Source organism: Ochotona curzoniae, unplaced genomic scaffold (assembly GCF_017591425.1).
Source record: "Ochotona curzoniae isolate NIBS_2020 unplaced genomic scaffold, NIBS_Ocur_1.0 contig_2321, whole genome shotgun sequence".
Classification (NCBI taxonomy): domain Eukaryota; kingdom Metazoa; phylum Chordata; class Mammalia; order Lagomorpha; family Ochotonidae; genus Ochotona; species Ochotona curzoniae.
Window position 1 is genome coordinate 14,172,259 of NW_024465421.1, and position 20,787 is coordinate 14,193,045.

Below are 20,787 nucleotides of genomic sequence, written 5' to 3' on the forward strand. Positions count from 1 at the left end.
TGCTCCTTTGGACCCATGGAGCCTAAGGTTCAGTGGAAGACTGCTAGGTAGGCAGCAGGCTGGGATCTCTACGCTAGACTCTCCCCTACATTCCTTCCCCATTATCACTCGGGCTCTGGATCAGGGAGAGGGTTCACAGATGCCGAGGTCTGAGCAGGACCGGGTGGTCCTGGGTCGCCTAGCTGGGGCCTTACCATGCCACCGAAGCTAGTGTATCAACTCCAAGACCAACACTGGAGTCTTGGGTCAAGCCACGGGCATGCAGAAGACAGACACACACTGCACACGCATGCACGGGGACACACAGGTGCACGGGGGTGGGGCCTCGGGGATGATGGCAGGGCCAGGGCAGGGAGGCATGCCACAGCTGTGCCATCTGCCGACTGTTCCACCAAGCCGGCAAGCTCCGGGGCCTGGCAGCCCTAACACGCTCCACCAGACAGGATAGATGTCTTGAGGTCATTCAGTTCGGGGGCACCGCTGACAGACACATGTTGGAGGGCAGGATGAGGCGAGGGGGTCGTTGATCCCGAACCACACAGCTCAGCCCAGGCTATGGCAGAGTCCTGGGTGCAAAGTGCACCCTCCTCTCCTCCACTCCACAACCCTGCCCTGGCATCACACACCGTGGAAAAGTATCTCAGGGTTGGGAGAAGGTGTCTACCCCGTTGGGCTATGAGCTAGGGGACCGGGCGGGTGCAAGAGGGGCATGCAGATTTACTAACACTCCGTGCCACCCGCACACACCACAACACTCTGTTACTCACGTAGGCAAAGGATGGACCTTGCTGTGGTTGAATGATACAGTACGAAACAAACATCAGTGTCATGGCCATCACATGCGTGCCACAGCAGGAGGGCACGCGACCTCAGCCCATCCCCACTCCCAAATAGCCAGGGCTCCTGAGTTGGCCAGGGCAGTGCCTCCTTTGCCTGCCTCCGAGCTCATGTCTCTGGATTCACTTCCCAGACAGCACCCCCCCACCCCACCCACCTAATTTCTTGAAGATCCAGATATGGCCAAGGGCCTTTGTCACTGCTGGAACACCTGTCTGACCCAGCTGGGGACATGGGCACACAACTGGCCCTTGGTCAGCGGGGACCATCAGTGTGACAACACGTGGAGAATGAAGGCTTGGGAGAGGCCTGGCCCCTTGATTTGGCTAGGAGCCAAGCTTCCCAAGGTGCTTCTGGAAGCCTTGGCTTGGGGGCCTGGTGCTATGGCACAGTGTGGGTAAGGACACTGCCTGTGATGCTGGCATCCCAGACAAATGCCTGTTCAAATCCCAGCTGCTCAATTTCCAATCCAAGAGGAAAACAGCCTGAGTGCCTGGGATCCTGGCTGCCCACTTGGGAGCCCCGGATGCAGCTGCAGGTTCCCAGATTGGCCCATCCAGCCCTAGCAGTTGCAGCCGTTTGGGGATTGAGCCAGCGGATGGAAGATCTCTCTCCTCTCCTCTTCCTCCTTTTCTTGCTGTAACTCTTTCAAATAAATAGAAAAATAAACCAGGAATTGCTAGGCCTGCAGTTTCCCATGCTTCTTTGACAAAGGGAAGTTCCTCATGGGTGCCCACCCCAACCCCCAAAGGCTTCCTGGGCAGGTGAGCCTTGCTCACTGCTGCAGAGTCCTGAGGACTGAATCCAGAACTAGAATGGCAGTGATAGTTGTCACCGTCCCAGCCCCTTGCCCCTATCAGCCTGCCCCTAACCCTTCCAGAAAGAGCAGCTGGCAAGACTTAACTACTACCCCCAGCTTATCCCCTCAGACAGACGAGGCTCCAACAGAGCCACAGAAGGACTGATCCAGCAAGCGAGGATTCTAGAAGATGGCTCCTCCCTTCCTTCCAAGCCCTCATCACACCTTGTGGTCACTTCCTGCTGTATGGGATCACGGGATGACTCCTTTTCAATCTGTCTAGAGTGTCCAGACCCATCACTGGACCATCTACCCATTAGGGCTTAGCATTAGGGATTGGACGGCAGGTGTGGGACTGGGAACCATAGGCTGAGCAATGAGACACATGGAGGCAAGGGTGACTCAAGACCCTCCCACCCGTGGGGACACCTGATTATGTCTGGAGTCACTGAGGGTTGTTGCGATGGGGGAGGAGGCTTTGCTGCCAGCATCTGGTGGGCAGGGGTCAAGGACATGGCTGAAGATGCCAGACAGCATGGGATAGCCTGGTGGGAGGCCAGATGGCACTGTGGTGGTGACATGGGACCCGTGGGGATGGAGCACCCCACTGCCACAGGTGATGCTCCCAGCCCAACCAGGGTCCCCCACGACCCATGAACCCTCCTGGGAGGTACTGGAGAGCAGCCTGCAGGCCTCAGAGGTTCCTGGGCCAACCTGTGACCTGGAACCCCATCTGCCAAACCACAGCCACAGCCACAGCCATGCGGCGAGCCTGGCACTTAGCTCACCGTGATGCTTGTGTCCTTCTTGCCCTTGTGGGAGGAGGCCACCACGGCCAGGTACTGGATGACTTTCTTGGTGTTCTCTGTTTTGCCAGCTCCAGACTCGCCTCTGCAAGACAAAGCAGGAGTGAGGTCTCTGGGGTCCTGGCGTGGTGGCAGTGGGCGCCAGCCATGTCTCCTGATGGGGCCAAGCCTCAGCTCTGCCAGCCTACCTAACACCTGCAGACAAGACAGTGGAAAGCGTTCAGGTTCAGATGGGGGGGGTGGTGAGGGATGTTATCTGGAACTGCTGGTATTCAAGTTTCTCCAGCTTGGTTAGAAATGGAGAGACAGGCAAGAGACAGGCTTCAGGCAGGATCTAAGGGCCCCTCAGAGGCAGGAGGCAAAAGCTTTGGAAGTTCCCTTGCACAAAACAAGGGCAGTTTCGCCAGCGCCCTCGCCCTCTATACAGGGCCACCCTAAGGAGCTGGTAAGTGTTCTCAGGCAGCTGTCAAAGGAAAAGGCCTCCATCCACACGGTGGCGCTAGAGCCCCAGCGCTCATGAGGGGTCTCTCCTGGCCCCCAGACGTCACCCCAGATGCTGCCTCTGTCTCCGTCCACTCCCAGGGAGAGCAGAAGGGGGTCGGGGCTCCAGCAGTCTCTCCTCCCCTGGCACCTTCTCCTGGGTCCAGTTTTCCCTTTCTTTGCCCCGACTCTCATTTTTGGCATCTCCTTCATGTTGGAAAAAAATGTCTGTGTTTTTTTAAAGCCTGGCAAAGAATTCTTGGGGCCTGAGGTCAGTTCAAGGTTCTCCAAGCTGCCCTTCCTTCAGCCCTGCCCGTGCCTTGCCCCCGGGGCTAGCACAGCCCCCCTTCTTTCTTCCAGGATTAGGACACACAGGATCAGTTTTCTCTGCCAGCTTTGCTGCTAACTTAAAAGAGAGAGAAGGACAGAAGAAACATGTGGCCCCTGGCTCACAAGTCCCCATGGCCACTGCCCCTCCATCCCCAGGGACCCTTGTCCTCCACAAGCACATCAGAGGTGGTTTGGGAGATGAGAGACCAAACAGGACGACAAAGCCCTCCACCCAGAACAAGCTGAATCCTAAAGAGGAGAATTAGCCTGGTTTATTATTATTATTATTATTATTATTATTATTATTATTATTATGGCGGGGAGAACCAGGGAGGGAGTGCTTGCAGACTGTCTTACACACGTCCTCCTCTTGCTCCTCTCCTGGCCCACACCCATGAACACAGGACTGGTCACCTCCACGGGATGACCGAAGAAGAAAGGCAGCCCAGAGAGGGTCAGTCACATGTCCCATGTCACACAGCACAGCAGCAGCACACCCAGAGCCGGAAGTCAGGCTCCCTGGGAGCCGGCTGTCTGGAGTCTCAGGAGGGGCAGAGGAAGCGACCCTGGTGGCAGGCTCCCTGTGTGCCTGGCACCGAGTCCATCCGCCCTGCTCTTCCTCCTGGATGAAGTCTCTGCCAGGGACAGGGAGACACATACATTGGGAATCTGTCCTTCCCCTCCCTGCACAGTTTCCAAGTTTCACTGGTAAAAATAGATGGTCCGCAGGCCCTGCCAAAGCAAACACCCCCATCTCCAGGCTCGGTGAGGGCATCTTGTGATGAGGCTCCAACTCGAAGGGCCTGAACAGCCCAACTCCCTCCATCCTGGTTCCAAGGGAGCTTGGGTGCCCAGCTTCCGCTTCTTCAAGGGAACACTGGACATGAGCGGGTATGGCCTTCTGCCTTGCCAGTGACCGCACTGCCACCTCCTTGCCTCACTCAAAACTCCAGTGGCTGGATGTGATCACCCAGCAATGGCAGCATCTCCCTGACCCCGGGCCTCAGGATCATGTTCATGGGTATACAACCTGCACAGACTTAGAGACCACCCAGAAGTGGGCCCCAAGTTTGGGCTCAAGCATTGCCACTTTCTCAGCCATACACAAGGAGCTGGATGGAAAGTGGAGTAGCCAGGACGTGAACCATGCTCTCAGCAGGCTCCATAGTCACTTAGCTTGACTGCATCATGGCCACTATACAACATGCAATGAGAGCTTGGCTGCTGCACGACTGGAAGTGTCCAGAGGGGGAATCCTCTGGGGCGGAGGCTGGGGGATTCCCTTGGCACAGTGGCCAGTGTTGTCTCCTAGACATTGGCTTTGAGGGGCTCTGCTGACTCTCACTAGAGGAGGGCCTGAGAAAACAGGCAGGAGAGCAGGCTGTGGCCAGGAGAGGTGCACTGCCTGCAAGGGGCCAGACAGGAAGGACAGGGGACAGGGCAGAATTGCAGACCACGGGGTGGTCAGAGGGTGCCATCAGTGCCTCACAGCCTCATTCAATCTCGATTCAGAGGTCAAGTACATGGCACAAAGTCACAGAGCTCAGGGCAGCTCAAAGGCATCTTGGCAGCTCCTCTCTGCTTCACGCTGAATTCCTTCACCCCATGTGAGTTTGCTAAGCAACAATGGTTTGGCATTGGGACCAATGACAAGCAGCTCACATGTGGCCTCCAAGGACCCTGCGGTTGGCTGACAACTGCCACCTGCTAAGACCCCTAGGGGCCAGCTCCTGGGAACAGATTCTCATTCAAGGGTTTGCATACTTGATGAAGTGTGGGGGCTAGAGATGGAAGGGGCCTTCTCGGACCACCCAGTTGGATCCAATAGAATCACCAGGGTCTTTATAGAAGGGACGCAGGAGGGCCAGAGAAAGAGATTTGAAGGGGCTAAGCCACTGGCTTTGAAAATGGTGCATGGAACATGAGCCAAGGACTACGGAGTCACCCTGGCAGATAGTTTTACCTTTTATACTGCATAGCCAGGGAGCTGTCATTACAAATGCATAGTATTAGATGACCAGTTCTCGGTAGCTTACTGTTAAGCATCAGATGTTGATCTGCCACCACGGAAGATAGGGGTTCAGCTCTCATAGAGTCCTCACGCCTTTTGCCACAGAGCTAATGTGCTGGTGCACACAGTTGCCCTCAGTATCCACCAAGGACTGGTTCCACTGTTGCCGTGGCTGTCAAATCCTTTGGATGCTCAAATACTGCTGAGACAGCGGGTTCAGCTGTTGTCTACAATATCAGCAGCCCATATTGGTGAGCCGGTTCCAATCCTGGTTGCTCTACTTTTAATCTAGCTGCCTGCTAATGAGCATGGGAAAGCAGCAGATGCTGGCCCTTAGGCTTGGGTGTCTGCCATCCATTTGGGAGTTTCTGGTTCCTGATTTCAGCCTGATCCAGCCCCAGCCACTTAGGGAGTGAAAGAGTAGATGAAAGATCTCCCTCTGTCATTTTGCCTTTCAAATACACAACATGGATCATTTAAAGTTAAAAAAACAATACTTGGGACTGGCCCCATAGTATAGTAGGCTAAATCTCCATCTGCAGCACTGGTTCTAGTCTGACTGCTCCACTTCCCATCCAGCTGCCTGCCTGTGGCCTGGGAAAGCAGCAGAGGACAGCCCAAGTCTTTGGGTCCCTGCACCTGTGTGAGAGACCTGGAAGAAGCTCCTGGTTCCCAGCTTCAGATAGCTCAGCTCCGGCCATTGTAGACATCTGGGGAGTGAACCAGCAGATGGAAGACCTGTGTCTGTCTTTCTCTCTTTGTAACTCTTTCAAATAATCTTTACAATAAATAACCCTTATATGAAATGACATAGTATTTGCATAGAACATACCTGCATCCTCCCAGGTATAATTTCTTTAGATTATTAATGCCAATGCAAATGTAATGTAAGTAGTTATTATCCCCTATGGCTTAAGGAAGAGTGATACCAAATAAAAAGGCCATATATGGTCAACACAGATATAATTCTTCCCCACCCCCACAATGTTTTCAAAATGTGACTGGCCGGAGTCACAGATTTGGACCCGGAGGACATGGACAGTCTGCTATAGTTGCCTTGCCCCTGGGAAACACAAGTGACTGCAAGGTCACAGGGGTGAGAAGTCAGTGTGACAGTTGGGCTTCACATCCCACAGCAGAGAGCCACATCCCACAGCAGAGAGCCATGGCTGTGACCCTGACTCCAGCTCCCTGCTTAGGCACACTGGGTGGCAGTAGGTGATGGTTCCAGTGGCTGGGTCCCTGCCACCCACGTGGGAGTCTGGGATTGAGTTTCCAGCTCCTGGCTTTGGTCCCTTTCTGGACTTCTGGGACATTTGGACCCTTGGAACATTGAGCAAATGAAAAGAAAAATTGGCTCTTTCCCTTCAATTGCTGAGATTGCAACTACAGAAAGAGACGAACAGCAGGTCCACTTACGTGCACAGAATGGACTGGTCCTCCCGATCTGCAGATGGAAACAAAACAGAACCCAGAGTTAGATTTGGCATATAGCTGACAGCATGCACTTAGCTCCTCCCCCAAGGCCCTCCCATTCTAAGGCTCTTGCATACCAGTTCCATTGGGGGTGGCCTGGGTTCATTGCCCAAGGGACAGGGGTCCAAGACCACAGCTAAGAGGGCACACTAGTACTGGAGGCTCCCAGGAGACCCATCCTGTTCAGAGGTATGAGGGACTGAGCACAGGTGTGGATCCACTGGGCTATTCCACAGCTCCACAGCCTTGGACAAATGTTCTTAGACTTTTCCATGCCTCTGTTCCTTCTGTAATAGTGTATTGTGGACACATCTGGGTTTGGGAAATCTGGGATTCAGTCCCTCTCCTCCTGAGAGAAGTATGCCGAATTCTTTCAGGAAACTTTGCCTTGTGTCAACCCTGCCACCATGCAATCTCAGCAGGGCTGCTCCACAGGCTCTCCCTATTCCCCGTGGAGAGGAAGAATGGGCCTTGGGGAATGATCAGGTTCCCTGGCTCAAACCCAGAGTTCACTCAAAGACAGGGAGCACAGCAGGTAGACAGAGTCCAAGGGGAGTTTACGTCCTGTCCCCAGGACATGAGCAGTCCCAGATTCTATATAGATGGATGGATGGATGGATGGATGGATGGGTGGGTGGGTGAGTGGATGGATGACGGGTAGATAGGTGGGTGGATGGGTGGAGGATGGATGGATGGATGGATGCATGGATGGATGGGTGAGTACATGGATGCATGGATGGATGGGAGGAAAATGGAGGAAAGATTGGGTATAAAGATGGAAAGTTAAGTGGGCAGGGATGGATGGATGTGTGAGTGACTGCAAATAGTCAAATGGGTAGACAAATAGAACCAAGGAAGGCCACGACTAGATCTCTCTAGGAGTCATGAGAGACCAGTAGTGATCCTACGTAGAGGTAAGAGGGTTTATATCACAACAAGGAAGTCTGGCCTATCACAGAGCAAGAGGAAAGAGGTCACTATGGATTCTATGCCACTCTAAGCAATTCTGTCTTCCTTTAGATTACAAACAGATGTTCTGGGTCCTTGGCCCAGAGGCAAATCCTTGGGACACAAGGTAAAAGAGCCAGTGTGATATGTAATTCCTCCTTCTCTCTTTGCACACTAAGGTGTGCTGGGTCAGTACCTGCAGGGCATAGGCGGGGGCTACTGCCCAGGCTGGCCTGACCTCCAAGCTAAGAACAAGCAGGCCCCATGGGAAGATTGGCTCCAGGATGGTACACGGAAGAAAGCAAGATCCCCGCCCCTCCATCCCATCATGGTCCTGTCCCTCTGTCTGGCAGCATCCTTCTCTTCCATCAGACCTACAGCTGGCAGATTCCTGGGCTGGGAACCCATAAAAATGCCCCCAAAACACCAGTCATGTGCACACCATGCTTTTCTCCACAACAGCATCAACAAGAGCAAAAGACTAGAAACACCAATCCCACAGCCCAGCAACAGGAGGCTGGTCCAGTCAGTTCCATGGTTTAGATACTGGAATGACCCCACTGTGTTACACTGGGCAGCCACTGAAAAGGCTCAGGTCCTCGACAGACGGACACAGAATCATCTCCAAGCTAGATGAAGCTGAGGCAGGTGTTGTGAAGCAATGACTTAGACTTCTACCTGTGATGCCAGGATCCCAAATGAGGATTGATTTGAGTCCCAATTGCTCTATTTCTGATCCAGAACTGGCCGGTGCACTTGGGAAAGCAGTGAAAGATGGCCCACATGCTTGGGCCCCTGCATCCACGTGCAAGACCTGGGTGGAGGTCTGGGGTCCTGACTTTGCCCTGGCCAGACCCAGCTGGTGCAGCCATTTGGGCAGTAAACCAGCAGATACAAAAAAAAATCTCTGTATGTAACTCTGCCTTTCAGATAAATACCCTTAAAGATAGATCAAGCTAAGAAACAGAAGGCTAGGTGGCATGGCATATGCCTTTTGTGTTTTAAAAAGAGGGATACACATGTGTACACATACTTATAAGTATATATGCAATTAACCAAGGTAGCAACTTCAATCATCCCCAGACTGAAAACTTCAGGAGAGAATTATATGTGTACTGAAGGTTCATCCTTGCCATTGCTCCCTCAGCCATCATCAGATATTACAGGTCAGCTGCAAGTGACTTCAGTCTGCAGGAGGACTACCTGGGCCACAGGCAAACACTTCACTATTTTATACAAGGGACTGTTGCATTAAAACACCCGGGTTCCCGCAGGGGGTCTCGGAATGGCTCCCCGTCATCAACTAAGGGTCGATTGTCTAAGTGCCCAGCATATGCACACACACACACATCCTTCCACACCGTGCATGCAGTGTGAATATTCTCACACTGCCAGCAAAGGCTGTGTCCAGGGATCAGCCTGAGGGACCTCAAACAAGGCCAGAGGGAGAGGACCTTTCACCCCATTTCATACACTCACAGTTCCTGTGCAGAGCCATGAAGAAAAGTCAAGGGAAAGAGCCGGCAGAGCCAGGAGGACTTGCCCACAAGGCATGATGCTGAGCGTTGCTTGTGGCCGCCAGCATCTCAGGGCAGGCATGGGACAGGGCCTTCCTCAGAACTCCCCCAAGGACCCACGTCTCCTTGATGACACTTTGACGTCACCTGACCTCAGCCACAAGGTCAGGGTCATTTCCAGCTGCTACAGGAAACAAATACAGTGATAGAGCTGGTATGTGGCAGGCTGGGGCTCCCAGGCAGGGTCCTTCTGCCTGCCTTCTTACCGCTGCCCTGCTTCACCTCCACACACACCCCATCCATCTCGGGTCATCCTCCCACAGTGAAGGAGACAGCAGAACCTGCATCCCAGCAGCATGTTCTGAAGACACAAGTTAGTCAGTGGCCCCATAGACAGAGTGGCCTGGGTGCAAGCAGCATCAATGTCCAAGAAGAAGCATCCCCAGCCCCCCAAGAAGACCACACCAAACAGCTCTGCTGGGAGAGAAAGCAGGGAGCCAGTCAGCCAGAGAAGGCCCTGGAGCTGGCTTCATGGCTTCTGCTATTTTAAGGAACAACTTGGACACTGGTGGATGTATCAGTTGGGAGCAATGCACGCTTTCCCAGTGCAGGAGAAGTTGATGGGGTCAGATGCACAACCACGGGACCCCCAGGAGAGGCAGCAGGCTCCAGGGAGGGCTTGGGAGCTGCCCGAGGGCAGGCTCTGTGCTGGCGGCCTCTGGGAGACCTCTGGTCTGGGACAGTCCCAGTGGGAGGGCAGGCGTGGGAATCTGGGTTGAAGGCAGGCTCAGGAAATGCTGCCACCCGCCTACCCAGGGCTCTCTCGGAAGCAGCTCTTCCCTCCGAGGTGGGCAGGGCCCTCTCTTCTGCCCTGAACCTGCCACCACTCCTCCCCCTGCCTCAGCTATGAGCTTGTTCCCTCTTGTTAATGCAAACCAATTTCATGGTACAAAAAGTTAACCACACTGAAGTCAATGATCCAGCAGCCCTTGGCTCACGGTACCATGTGGCTCCAGTGCATCTCTTGTGTTCCATCTGGTCACCTACACCTGCTCCCGCCCCTGGAGCTCCTTCTTGCAGCTCACTCACAGAAATGGAATCAGACACATGCATGGCTTACTAGGCTTGGCTTCCTTCACTTAGCAGAACGGTGTCTTTTTAAGACAAATTCTAAAATTTATGTTTGGAAGTCAGGGAGATACGGGAGAGGAGAGTGAGGGGGGAGGGGAGTGAGGTGGGGAGGAGAGGAGAGAGGGAGAGAGGAAGGGAGAGGGAGGATGGAGGGAGAGGAGTGTGTAGTGTGAAGAGGAGCATGGAGGGAGAGGAGAGGGAGAGATAGAGAAGAAGGAGGAAAGAGAAAGAGAGAGCATGCCCAGCTGCTGGTTTGTTTCCCAAATGGCCCCAATGGCCAGGTTCAACCTAGGCTAAGACTAGGAGTTGGGATCTCCCTCTCGCACGGTGCTAGAGAGCCAGCTGTCTGAGCCACCATCTCGTGCTTCCCAGGATCGGCATTAGTAGGAAGCCGTCACTGGGAGCAGATCTGGGACCTGAACCCAAGCACTGTGACATGGGATTCGGGCATCCCAACCAGAATCTTAAGCCCTGCACCAAACACTCACAGCTCACTGAAAGTTTCCACAAGTCACCTACTTTGAAGCAGGCATCAGTTCTCCATCCCTTTTCATGGCTGAGTAAATATTCTATAAAAAGACCACATTTTATGGATACATTCACCCACTGAAGGACATTAGGTTGGCTGTTGCAAATATTGCTGTGACAAAACTTCAGGTGCAATTTTTTTTTTGTTTAAGTTCCATGTTCAATTCTTCAGGTTTGTATGCTAATCCACCCCTGAAAGATCACTACCTCTGGTCTGACTCCACAGTACCCCAGAGGGCAGAACCAGGGTCTTTTGCACCCCATCTTCTATCAACAGGGCCTCTAGGGCCAGCGCTGCATAAATCTAGGAAGAATCACTCCCTTGCATTGACTGTTGTAGGTTTTATAACATTCTCCCAGCCGCTGAAGGGAAAGGTGGCTCATTCTACAAAGTTACCACAAGGCCTAGTGGGAGCCCCGACTGCCGGAGTCCCAGGCTTCTCTCTACTGGAATCATTAACTTCACTGTGATTGTTATTGCACCTGCCTTCATCTCAGCACCCCTGGGGAGCAAGATGCAAAGTGATGCCAGGACCACTAGTCACAACGTGGCTGGTGGAGTTTGTCATTCTTTTCCAGGTAGGCACAACTTACGGAACTTCCTATTATGAACAACAGGCAAAGCGTCCATCATCGAGGAGCAAGTGAACGAAGCAGGAGTTGTAAAGAGGGATACAGTAGTGCTACTCCACCATGGCCGACCGCAAAACCACCATGCGAAGACAGAGACGCCACTTGTCCACGGTCACCTACCCAGCACTCCTTGTACAAGCAGAGCCGAGACAAAGTAGATGAGAGGGTACTGGGCTTGGGGACACAGAGAGACTGCCAACTGCAGGGGACCTGAGATCAGGTGGTGGTGATGGTTGCATACCCATGCAAAAGTTGCTTATCACTCCTCAAAACAGGCTCACCCACAATACCAAGGTCACAGCACCCCAAGGTGCTTTTTCAATGTCATTAACTTAATGCAGCCTCTTAGATGAAGCCACCTGTCTTCTCCATCTTCACACAGGTCTGCAGGATACCAACAGCTTCCAATGCTGTTCCCAGCAGCTCATGAGCTCCTGAAGGTCAACGCCTGTGGTGTCAGATCCTGGGTACCACGGCAAGCTTGGGCACAAAGCAGGTGCTGAGCAAACACTTGCTGGTCTCACCTGCTCCCTTCACCTCTTGTTTCTCTTTCCCCTCTCTTTCTCTCTGAAGCAGAAGCAATGGCAAACACAGGTTCACACATCAGCACATGAGTCTTGGACTCCTACCAGCCTGGATGCACCCACATCACGCACTTAGATCAGATCCACCAAGACTTGCTTCTAGGAAGTCACAGCCCAGGGTGGGAATCGGACAGGCCAGGAAAGGACCTGGGGCCAGGAGCAGGGATATGATGGCTCTTGCCCAGAGAGACCAGGACACCACCCTGCTGCCTCGGGCAGGATGTGTAGGAAGTACATAGGGGCATCAAGACAGGGCATCCCCAACAAGAAACAGAGTTGGAACTGGGCAGCCCCCAGCAAAGTGTCCCTCGGCTCAGTTGCCCTCGGACGTGCGCTGTGGACTCAGGGTCCAGCCTCGCATGCAGAGTTGAGTCTCTGGGGTGTACTTTTGAGGACAAAACTGGCTTCTGTGATGCTTCCCCCACAGCACAGCCAGCCTGGGGCCCTCCAAATGTGCCCGGCTCTCCACAGACCAGCTATTTCGGCCCTGATCCCAAGCACAAGCTCCTGGTTCTGGCTGGGGAAGCCAGAGGCCTGTGGGCTGACCATAAAAGGAGAAAAACGAGCTGGGGCCGAGAACAGACTGAGATCACTGCTTCTCTCTCCCTACTTTCTGGTGCCAGGCTGCAGTGGGACCTGGGACAGGGTAGTGGCTGTGTCCCTGCAGGGTCACCAACACCTCCAGGCCAGAGAAGGGGAGGGACACAGCCTGCTGTGTGTGCAGAACCTACCTAAAGCCCCACATGGAGGTGGCCAGGGGGTTCTAGACCCTGTGGGAGTGTGGCCAATCCAGGGTTCCTCATCATGGGTCCCTTGTGGGTGAACCTGTCTCCTCCAGACACTGTGCTCCCTTCTCTCTGGTCCAATCCCCTGAGCCCCAAGGTCCCACATCAAGTTCATGTGTCACCTCCCAAGGGGTCTGCCCCTGCCCTCTCAGCCTAGGATAGGCCCTTCCCAGGACCCCTTCTCCATCACACATTTATGACATAGTTTGGTTCCTTTCTTGCTCCTTTTCAAATAGTGCCTAGGGTGGTTCCAGGCACACAGTGACAAGGGAATGACAGAGAGCCAGTCTCTGTGAGACCACGTGGGGAGGAGGCTGGTACCACTTGGTCCATGCAGAAGCCCCACCAAGGGTGAGCAGGACTGCCCCAGTCTATGCTCTGTTCAGTCTGCCTCCTCTGCTCCATGTCCACCATGTATATATATTTTTTACAAATTAATTTTCCTGGGTCTGGTGTGGTAGCCTTGTGGCTAAAGTCCTTGTCTTGTACATGCTGGGATCCTATATGGGTGCCAGCTCTAATCCCAGCAGCCTCACATCCCATCCAACTCCCTGATTGTGGCCTGGGAAAGCAATTGAGGATGGCCCGGGGCCTTGGGACCCTGCACCTGCATGGGAGACCTGGAAGAAGCTCCTGGCTCCTGGTCAGCGCAGCTTTGGCCATTACGGCCGCTTGGCGAGTAATCCAACAGATGGAAGATCTTCTTCTCTGTCTCTCCTCCTCTCTGTATATCTGACTTTCCAATAAAAATAAAGTAAATCCTTAAAAAAAGTTTTAAAAAGACAAATTAATTTTCCCTTGCTCCTTCACATCCCTGCAGGGTGTCAAGGACACCAACGACTGAGGGTTGTGAGCGGAAACCCGAGTCGGTGGTGGGAAGGTCTGTGCTCCCCAAGCCTCCGAACCCACACCTGCTCCCTAGCCGGGCAGGGGAGGGAGATGTTGGGAGGTGGGTGCAGGAGAGGGAACTCTGAGTGTCCCGCCTTGTGAATGACATCAGTTCCAAAGGGCAGGCATCTGGCGAAGAGTCTGTTAGCCACTGCTTAGGATGCCGGGATCTCGTGTCGGCTCCACCTCCATTCCTCCCACCTGCTACTGTGCATCCCAGGGGACAGCAGGCAATGGCTCAAGTGCTTGGGTCCTTGTCGCCCCCATGGGAGGAGACCCAGATGGAGTTCTAGGCTCCAGGTGTTGGCCAGTTCAACCTTGGCTGTAGTGGGCATTAGGAAAACGAACCAGTGGAGGGAAGATCTCACTCGCTTTCTCTCGCTCTTTGCCTTTCAAATAAACAAGCAGTATTTTAAGATTATTCAACATCAGCTAAGAGCTCAATAACTGTTACCTGACGGTGAATGTCATCACCCCATGTAGGGTCCCCTGCAGGGGTGACGGGCAGCAGTGATTCTGAACGGGAAGGACAAGGTGTCAGGCTAAGTTCACCCGCCTTTCCCTTGAGCAGGTGTTCTGCATCTCTGCCACATTTACAGGCGGACACCCTCACTCCCAAGATGATGGTATTGGGAGGGGTGACCTTGGGAGGGTGCTTGGACAGGAAGTGTGTGCTGCATAAACAGGTCCAGTGACAAAGCCTGGGGAGCTTGCTCACCCCATTCATGAAGATGCCTAAGAAGGTGCCACACTAGCAGCCAAGAGGTGGAACTTTCACAGGCATCGACTCTGCTCCAGGACTTGCCAGTTTGTCGTATTTTGTCCTAGTAGCCTCAGCAGACTCGGCCCTAAGGCCCCAGGGGACCTCAGTTTTCTGTTCTGTGTAATGGGACAAGAGCACAACATTGGCTTAGGAGAAGGACAAACATCCCAAGGGTAGCAGCCAAGAGTGGGAGCTGGTCAGGAGGCCCCTGGGTGCTCAGGAGGTGAAGACAAGCACTTCTGGTGGGAAGGGCAAGTGGGGCTCCTCCCAGCAGGTCCAAGTGACAGCCCATCATGGTGCTCCTCCCCTAGGCACCCTTTGGGGAGGACCCACATCACTAAGCTCACTTGCAGACCCTAGGAACAAGCAACGCCCCCATGGGAGAGAGGAGTTCCATGACCACCCAGCACCACTGACCAGTCGCTCAAGGCTCAGGCTGTGAGTTAGGAACACCAAGTTCAAATCCAGTCTGACATTTGCTAGACTTTACCATGTTCTGCAAAGCTCTGTGCCTCAGTTTCCCCTTCCTGTTGTAGCCCTTGACAAGCCACGTAAGCTTAGGACACGCCTGAGGAATAACTCAATATTCATGGCACCAAAAAACACCATCAAAGTCAAGGTTACAGAAAAAACAAAAACACTAGTAGCCTTCCCTACTCTGTAATTCAATAATGTTTTAATTTTGGGTCACGTAAGAGGTTTCCCCTAAAAGCTTACAGAAATTTAAAAGTTTATTTTGATGTAAAACAATAAAATAGTTTTTTTTTTTTAGTAACACGTACAGTTCTTTTTTCCTTGAACTTTGAAAACCCCTCAGATATGGGCACCATGGGAGCTTAATGTGCCAAGTTCCCATTCAGAGAACAAATATTTCTTGGGGACTAAAAATGATACTTGGTGGAAAGGTTACAAAATAAAATTGAAGATATGGAATGACAAACATAAAGAAGGACAGACAGTGAGGGGCAGCAGGTCAAGTCGCCGCTTGGGATGCCTGCATTCCCTGGCAGAGTGCTCATTTGCGTTCTGGCTGCTCAGCTTTGAATCCAACTTCCTGCTAATCCACCTGGGAGGCAGAAGATAATGTTCAAATGCCTGGGCTCCTGTCACCCACGGGGGTAACTGCATAGGTATTTGGGGAGTGAACCACTGGAGGTAATATTTCTCCTCCTTTTCATCTTTCTTTCCCTCTGCCACTGTGTCTCTGAAATAGATGAAAAATAAAGAACAAAAGGGTTCAGTGCAGTAGTCCAGTGGCTAAATCTTGCCTTGCATGCGCAGGGATCCCATATGGGTGTTGGAGAGGAAGGAGAAAAAAAGCCTTCTTTTGAGCTGCTGAACTAAACGATTCTCCACTGATCAACCCCCCTGACGTCCTGGCACCAGAGTATCATATCGGTTGAGCAACTGTAGTTGGCAGTTACGTTACCTGCAAACAGAAATACTTGCAGTGGCATGAACACCATCACTTAGTGATGTTTAACTTCCCAAAGGAGTGGACTAATCCCTTTCTAAGTGCTCTTGCACCAAGGGAGAACATAGGGGAGCTACAGGTGAGTAGAGACAGAAGCACGTTTATGGAAAATGGTGCTAAAAGTGTAAGTTTGGGCCCAGCATAGTATCCTGGTAGTAAAATTCTTGCCTTACATGTGCTGGGATCCCATACGAGTGCCAGTTTGTGTCCTGGCTGCTCCACTTCCCTTCCAGCTCCCTGCTTGTGGCCTGGAAAAGCAGTCGAGGACGGCCCAAAGCCTTGGGACCCTCCCACGTGGGAGACCGTGAAGAGGCTCTTGGCTCTTGGCTTTGGTTTGGCTCAGCTCCAGCTGTTGTTGGGGAGTGAGCCAGTTGATAGAAGATGTTTCGGTCTCCCCTTTTCTCTGTAAATCTGTCTTTCCAATTAAAAAAAATCTTTTTTTTATTATTTTTTATTTATTTTTAAAGATTTATTTATTTATTGGAAAGTCAGATATACAGAGAGGAGGAGAGACAGAGAGAAAGATCTTCCATCCGATGATTCACTCCCCAAGTGAGCGCAATGGCCGGTGCCATACCAATCTGAAGCCAGGATCCCGGAGCTCTTCCACGTCTCCCACACGGATGCAGAGTCCCAAGGCTTTGGACTGTCCTTGACTGCTTTCCCAGGCCACAAGCAGGGAGTTGGGCGGGAAGTGGAGCTGCCAGGATTAGAACCGGCGCCCATATGGGATCCTGGTGTGTTCAAGATGAGGATTTTAGCCTCTAAGCCATGCCGCCGGATCAACTCAAAAAATCTTAAATAAAAGTGTGTAAAAATGTTTTCATAATACATCTGCTAAAAAAAAAAAACTAGAATTAAAAAAATGTTTCACACCAAAATAAACCCCTATTTTACTTCCACTTTTCCATAAACTTTTTGATTTTATCATGTGTCTGTGTGATTTAACATGGTTCCTAGCTTCTTCAGTTCACTTGCAAGACAGACAAGGGCCTCCCATTCTCCGCCCTCCAACTCTGCTTCTGCCTCCAGCTTCCTGCTCACGCACAGCCCGGGAGGCAGCAGCGGTGGGTGGCTGCTTCCCCCGTGGGAGTCCTGGATGGAGTACCTGCATCCTGGCTCAGCTCTAGCCCAGCCCCGGCCAATGAAGACTTTTGGGGAGTGACACAGCAGATGGAGTCTCTCTCTCTCTCTGTGGGATATTTTTTAAAATGTAAAGTTTAGTAGGACGACAAGGCTTCGGGATACAGACTTTTCTGTTTGTTGCCATCAGCTCAGTGCTCAGGAGGCTTTGGATTTCAGAGCATTTTAGAGTTCTCGGATCTGGGCTACGCCACCCAAAGGCCAGGGATTGCTCCGTGCGCTTTAGAAGCAATAATTCACTGAATCCTCGCATCAGCCCCGAGGCAGGTGGCAGAGGAGGGCACAGGTGCAGAGAGGCTAAGCGGATTGCCCAGGGTCACTCAGCTTGTGAGCAACAGAGCTGGGCCTTAGATACAACCCTACTCTGGAATTCATGCTTTTTTTTTAAACATGTATTTATTTTTATTGGGAAGGCAAAGTTACAGAGAGAGAGAGAAAGAGAAAGATCCTCCATCTGCTGGTTCACTCCCCAAATGACCATAATTGCTGGAGCTGAGCTGATTCAAAGTCAGCAGCGTTTTCTTGGTCTCCTGCATGTGTGCAGGACCCCCAAGGACTTGAGCCTCCTCTACTTTCTCAAGCCATAAGCAGGGAGCTGGATCAGAAGTAGAACAGCTAGGACTTAAACTGGTGCCTATTTGGGATGCCAACACTGCAAGTGGAAGATGAGTCAGCTATGCCACTGTGTCAGCCCCTGGAATCCAAGCTCTTAACTGAAAGGGGACAAAGCTGGGTTCTGCTCAGTCTGGAGCAGCTTGGGGTAGACTATTAAGTAGAAAATATAAGGCTGTCACTTCTGTTCAGGAGCAGGCGAACTACCTCAGCCAGAAGAACAGTCACTTTCTAGGGAATCAGCTGGGGAAAGACATGCGGGAGACCTTTCTAGAACATTTCACATTTTGGTCTGGGCTGGGATTACACCCACTGTAGACTTATGGAAAAGCTAATTTACGAGGGACAGGTGTTTAGACTCGTGGTTAGTGTGCAACTTGTAGGAGAGGGCTTGGGTCACAACTTACTCTCCATGCTAGCTCCTGCTAATGTGAACCCAAGGGAAGCAGCAGGTGGGATGATGCCACCGTGTGGGCCAGCAGGATGCAGCTCCTGGTCCCTAGCCTGGGCCTGGCCAGCCCCTGCTGTCACACACTTAGGGGGAGTGAGCCAGCAGATGGAGGATCCCTCCTTCTTTAACTCTCAATTCCCAAAAAAATAGATTTTTAAAAAGTACTATGGTAGTATGATATAGGTTAAGCTTCTCTGATCTGAAAACTGAAATCAGAAATCTTCTGAGGATGGACATGACAATCACAAGTGGGATTTCCACATGACAAAATTTGATTTTGTGCTCAAAGTACTAAGATGGCTGGAGAAAACTCCCTGCTGTGTATAAATGTAAATGAATTTTATATTCAGGTGTGGATCTCCCCACTCCCTTCCCTCCCCACGTAGCTCATTATGCATTGGCAAATATCCCCAAATGTCAAACACTTCCGGTTGCAAGCATTTCAGATAAGGACACTCTGCCTGCAGAACACCTGAGTGTGGGTGACACACAAGGGCCTTCAAGTGCAGACAACAGGTGTTGGTACCCTAGACAATGATCTGCGAAAGGCAGGCCATTGTCCCCTTTTACAGACGAGGGAACTGAGACTGGAGAAGAAGAGACATTTGTCCATGGCCTGCTGGGAGTGGGAGATATGAGGGTGCCAACTCGGGGCTTGCTGGGTGGGACCAAACACTATGGCTTCCTTTCCCTATGGGGGGCCTGGGTGGGCCCTGGAGCAGCCATAGGGTTGACACCCCAGAGTAGGAACAGGCCCATGCCCATATTTGCCCAAGCCATTTGTCCCTTCTGCCTCAGCCAGCTCTGGCTGCTTTCTGCCTTTTTCAGTCACAGCACTCCTGTCCCCTGCGCAGTGCCTGCCAAACTTCGCATTCCTGGCAAGAAGCACTGGCAGGCTGGAGCACAGGAGGGCCCAGGGGCAGAGCAGGCCTAGCTCTCAGGAGGTGGCTCCCCAGGACAAGGGCCCTGGTAACCCCACCTCACACCCACAGGTGCCCACTCACCCTGCAGCATGCTCCTGTAGGCCGTGTCGGCGATGGCATAGATGTGGGGTGGCATCTCGTGCCTCTTTTTGCCCTTGTACATGTCCACGATCTTCTCCGAGTAGATGGGCAGCTGCTTGTAGGGGTTGATCACCACGCAGAAGAGGCCGGAGTATGTCTGCGCAAGAGAAGACCATGCTTACATCCAGACCCACTCAGTGAGGAGAGCTGGCCCACTGCAGCCTGGCAGGGACTGCGAGAGCCACAGCGTGCACCTGTTTTGCCTTGGCTCATCTCACTGGGCAACACGCTCAGTTTGGGGAAACTGAGGCACAGTCACACTGGGAACCCCAGGTACAGGGGAGAAAGAATGGGAGGCAGGACTGCATTTCTAGGCCAGTCTTATGTTGGCTGTGCAGGAAGGAAATAGTCCTGGGTTCAAATCTCGGCTCCAGACCTACACTGAGCCTTTGGGGACAGTGGCACAGCGAGTGTAGACCACACACCAGGCTGTCCTGTGGAGCTGAAGCAGCCGGCACCAAGGCCGCAGATCATCAGAACCCATTTCCCGGGGAACATCTAGGGCGGAAAAAAACCATGGAGACAGAAAATAGATTCATGGTGTCCAAGGACTGGAGAGTGGGAATGGGGTGGGAGAGAGGACTGTTCCCTACTTTCCTCGGGAGCCGGAGAGCAGGGGTAATTGTTGACAGCACGTGTGCCATGGCACTGCAGCCTTAAAATGCTTAACGACCTGCATGGTTCTGCCCTAGCATCTGAGCAGGTACATCTGACGGTAGCAAGGCTGGGAGGGCAGCCCACTCTGCGGGGTGCAGGGGCATGCCATCACTCTCACCCCCAGCCCTTCCCGTACAGGCATATTTTCCCAGTGGCTGAGGTCACTGCTCCGACCTGGCCCGCTGGGACTGTTTATTCTCCCACTGATAAGCATCAGTCCTGCCAGGGCCGCCAGCCTCTCCTCCCACCCCTCCCCCTGAGACGTGACAGACCGAGGGAAGAGGAGCACAGAGTCCACTTCTGAGCTATCCGGGGTGATGTGGCTGACCAGAGTCACCAAGCCAGACCCCAGCCGCACTGAGCCTGGCTTGGTCCACTCTCAGGTGTGAGCACCACCACCCTTGAGGCCATGCAACCACTGTCAGTGGGTCACCCACCTGCCTACTCACTCTACCCATCTGTGTTGAACGCTGTGCCAGGTGCTGGCATGACAGTGTAATACTCCAAACATGAGGTCCCTGCTCTCAGAAGGCTTCTAGTTAAGAGCTGGGGCAGATTAGAGAGAGGACAGGAACTTCCAGGACAACACATGTGATAACGGCCAGTGCACGGGCACAGGCAGTGTTCTGCACAGATGCAGGGTTGGTGGGAGGGAGAACACTTTCTAGCTTTTCACTGCTCCTCCAATAGGGGTACACTGGAGCCAACAGTAGGACTACGGAAACATCCACTGACCACATACTCAGTACCTACTGTTAGAGGTCAGAGACAAGTCCATTGGCAATCGCTGCTGCCCTCACAGAGCTTGTCCTTCATAAGGGGTCACACACACAGGTGCATTCAAGACCTTGTTTTGAAGGCAAGGAGGAG

The 20,787-nt window shown here is 52.7% G+C and overlaps 1 protein-coding gene across 3 annotated transcripts in view; it reads right to left on the reverse strand.

Annotated features, from left to right (window-relative positions):
• Nucleotides 1-20,787, reverse strand: part of MYH11 (myosin heavy chain 11) — a 69,476-nt gene that overhangs the window by 41,109 nt on the left and 7,580 nt on the right. For 2 of the 3 annotated variants that reach the window (XM_040973251.1, XM_040973253.1), the window contains exons 2-5: nucleotides 19,201-19,357; nucleotides 6,683-6,710; nucleotides 2,425-2,527; nucleotides 768-788 (exon numbers count right to left, since the gene is read on the reverse strand). In XM_040973251.1, coding sequence (XP_040829185.1) covers nucleotides 768-788; nucleotides 2,425-2,527; nucleotides 6,683-6,710; nucleotides 19,201-19,357 — 309 coding nt within the window. The remainder of the gene's footprint in view (nucleotides 1-767; nucleotides 789-2,424; nucleotides 2,528-6,682; nucleotides 6,711-19,200; nucleotides 19,358-20,787) is intronic. The other variant, XM_040973252.1, reaches the window with a different exon arrangement.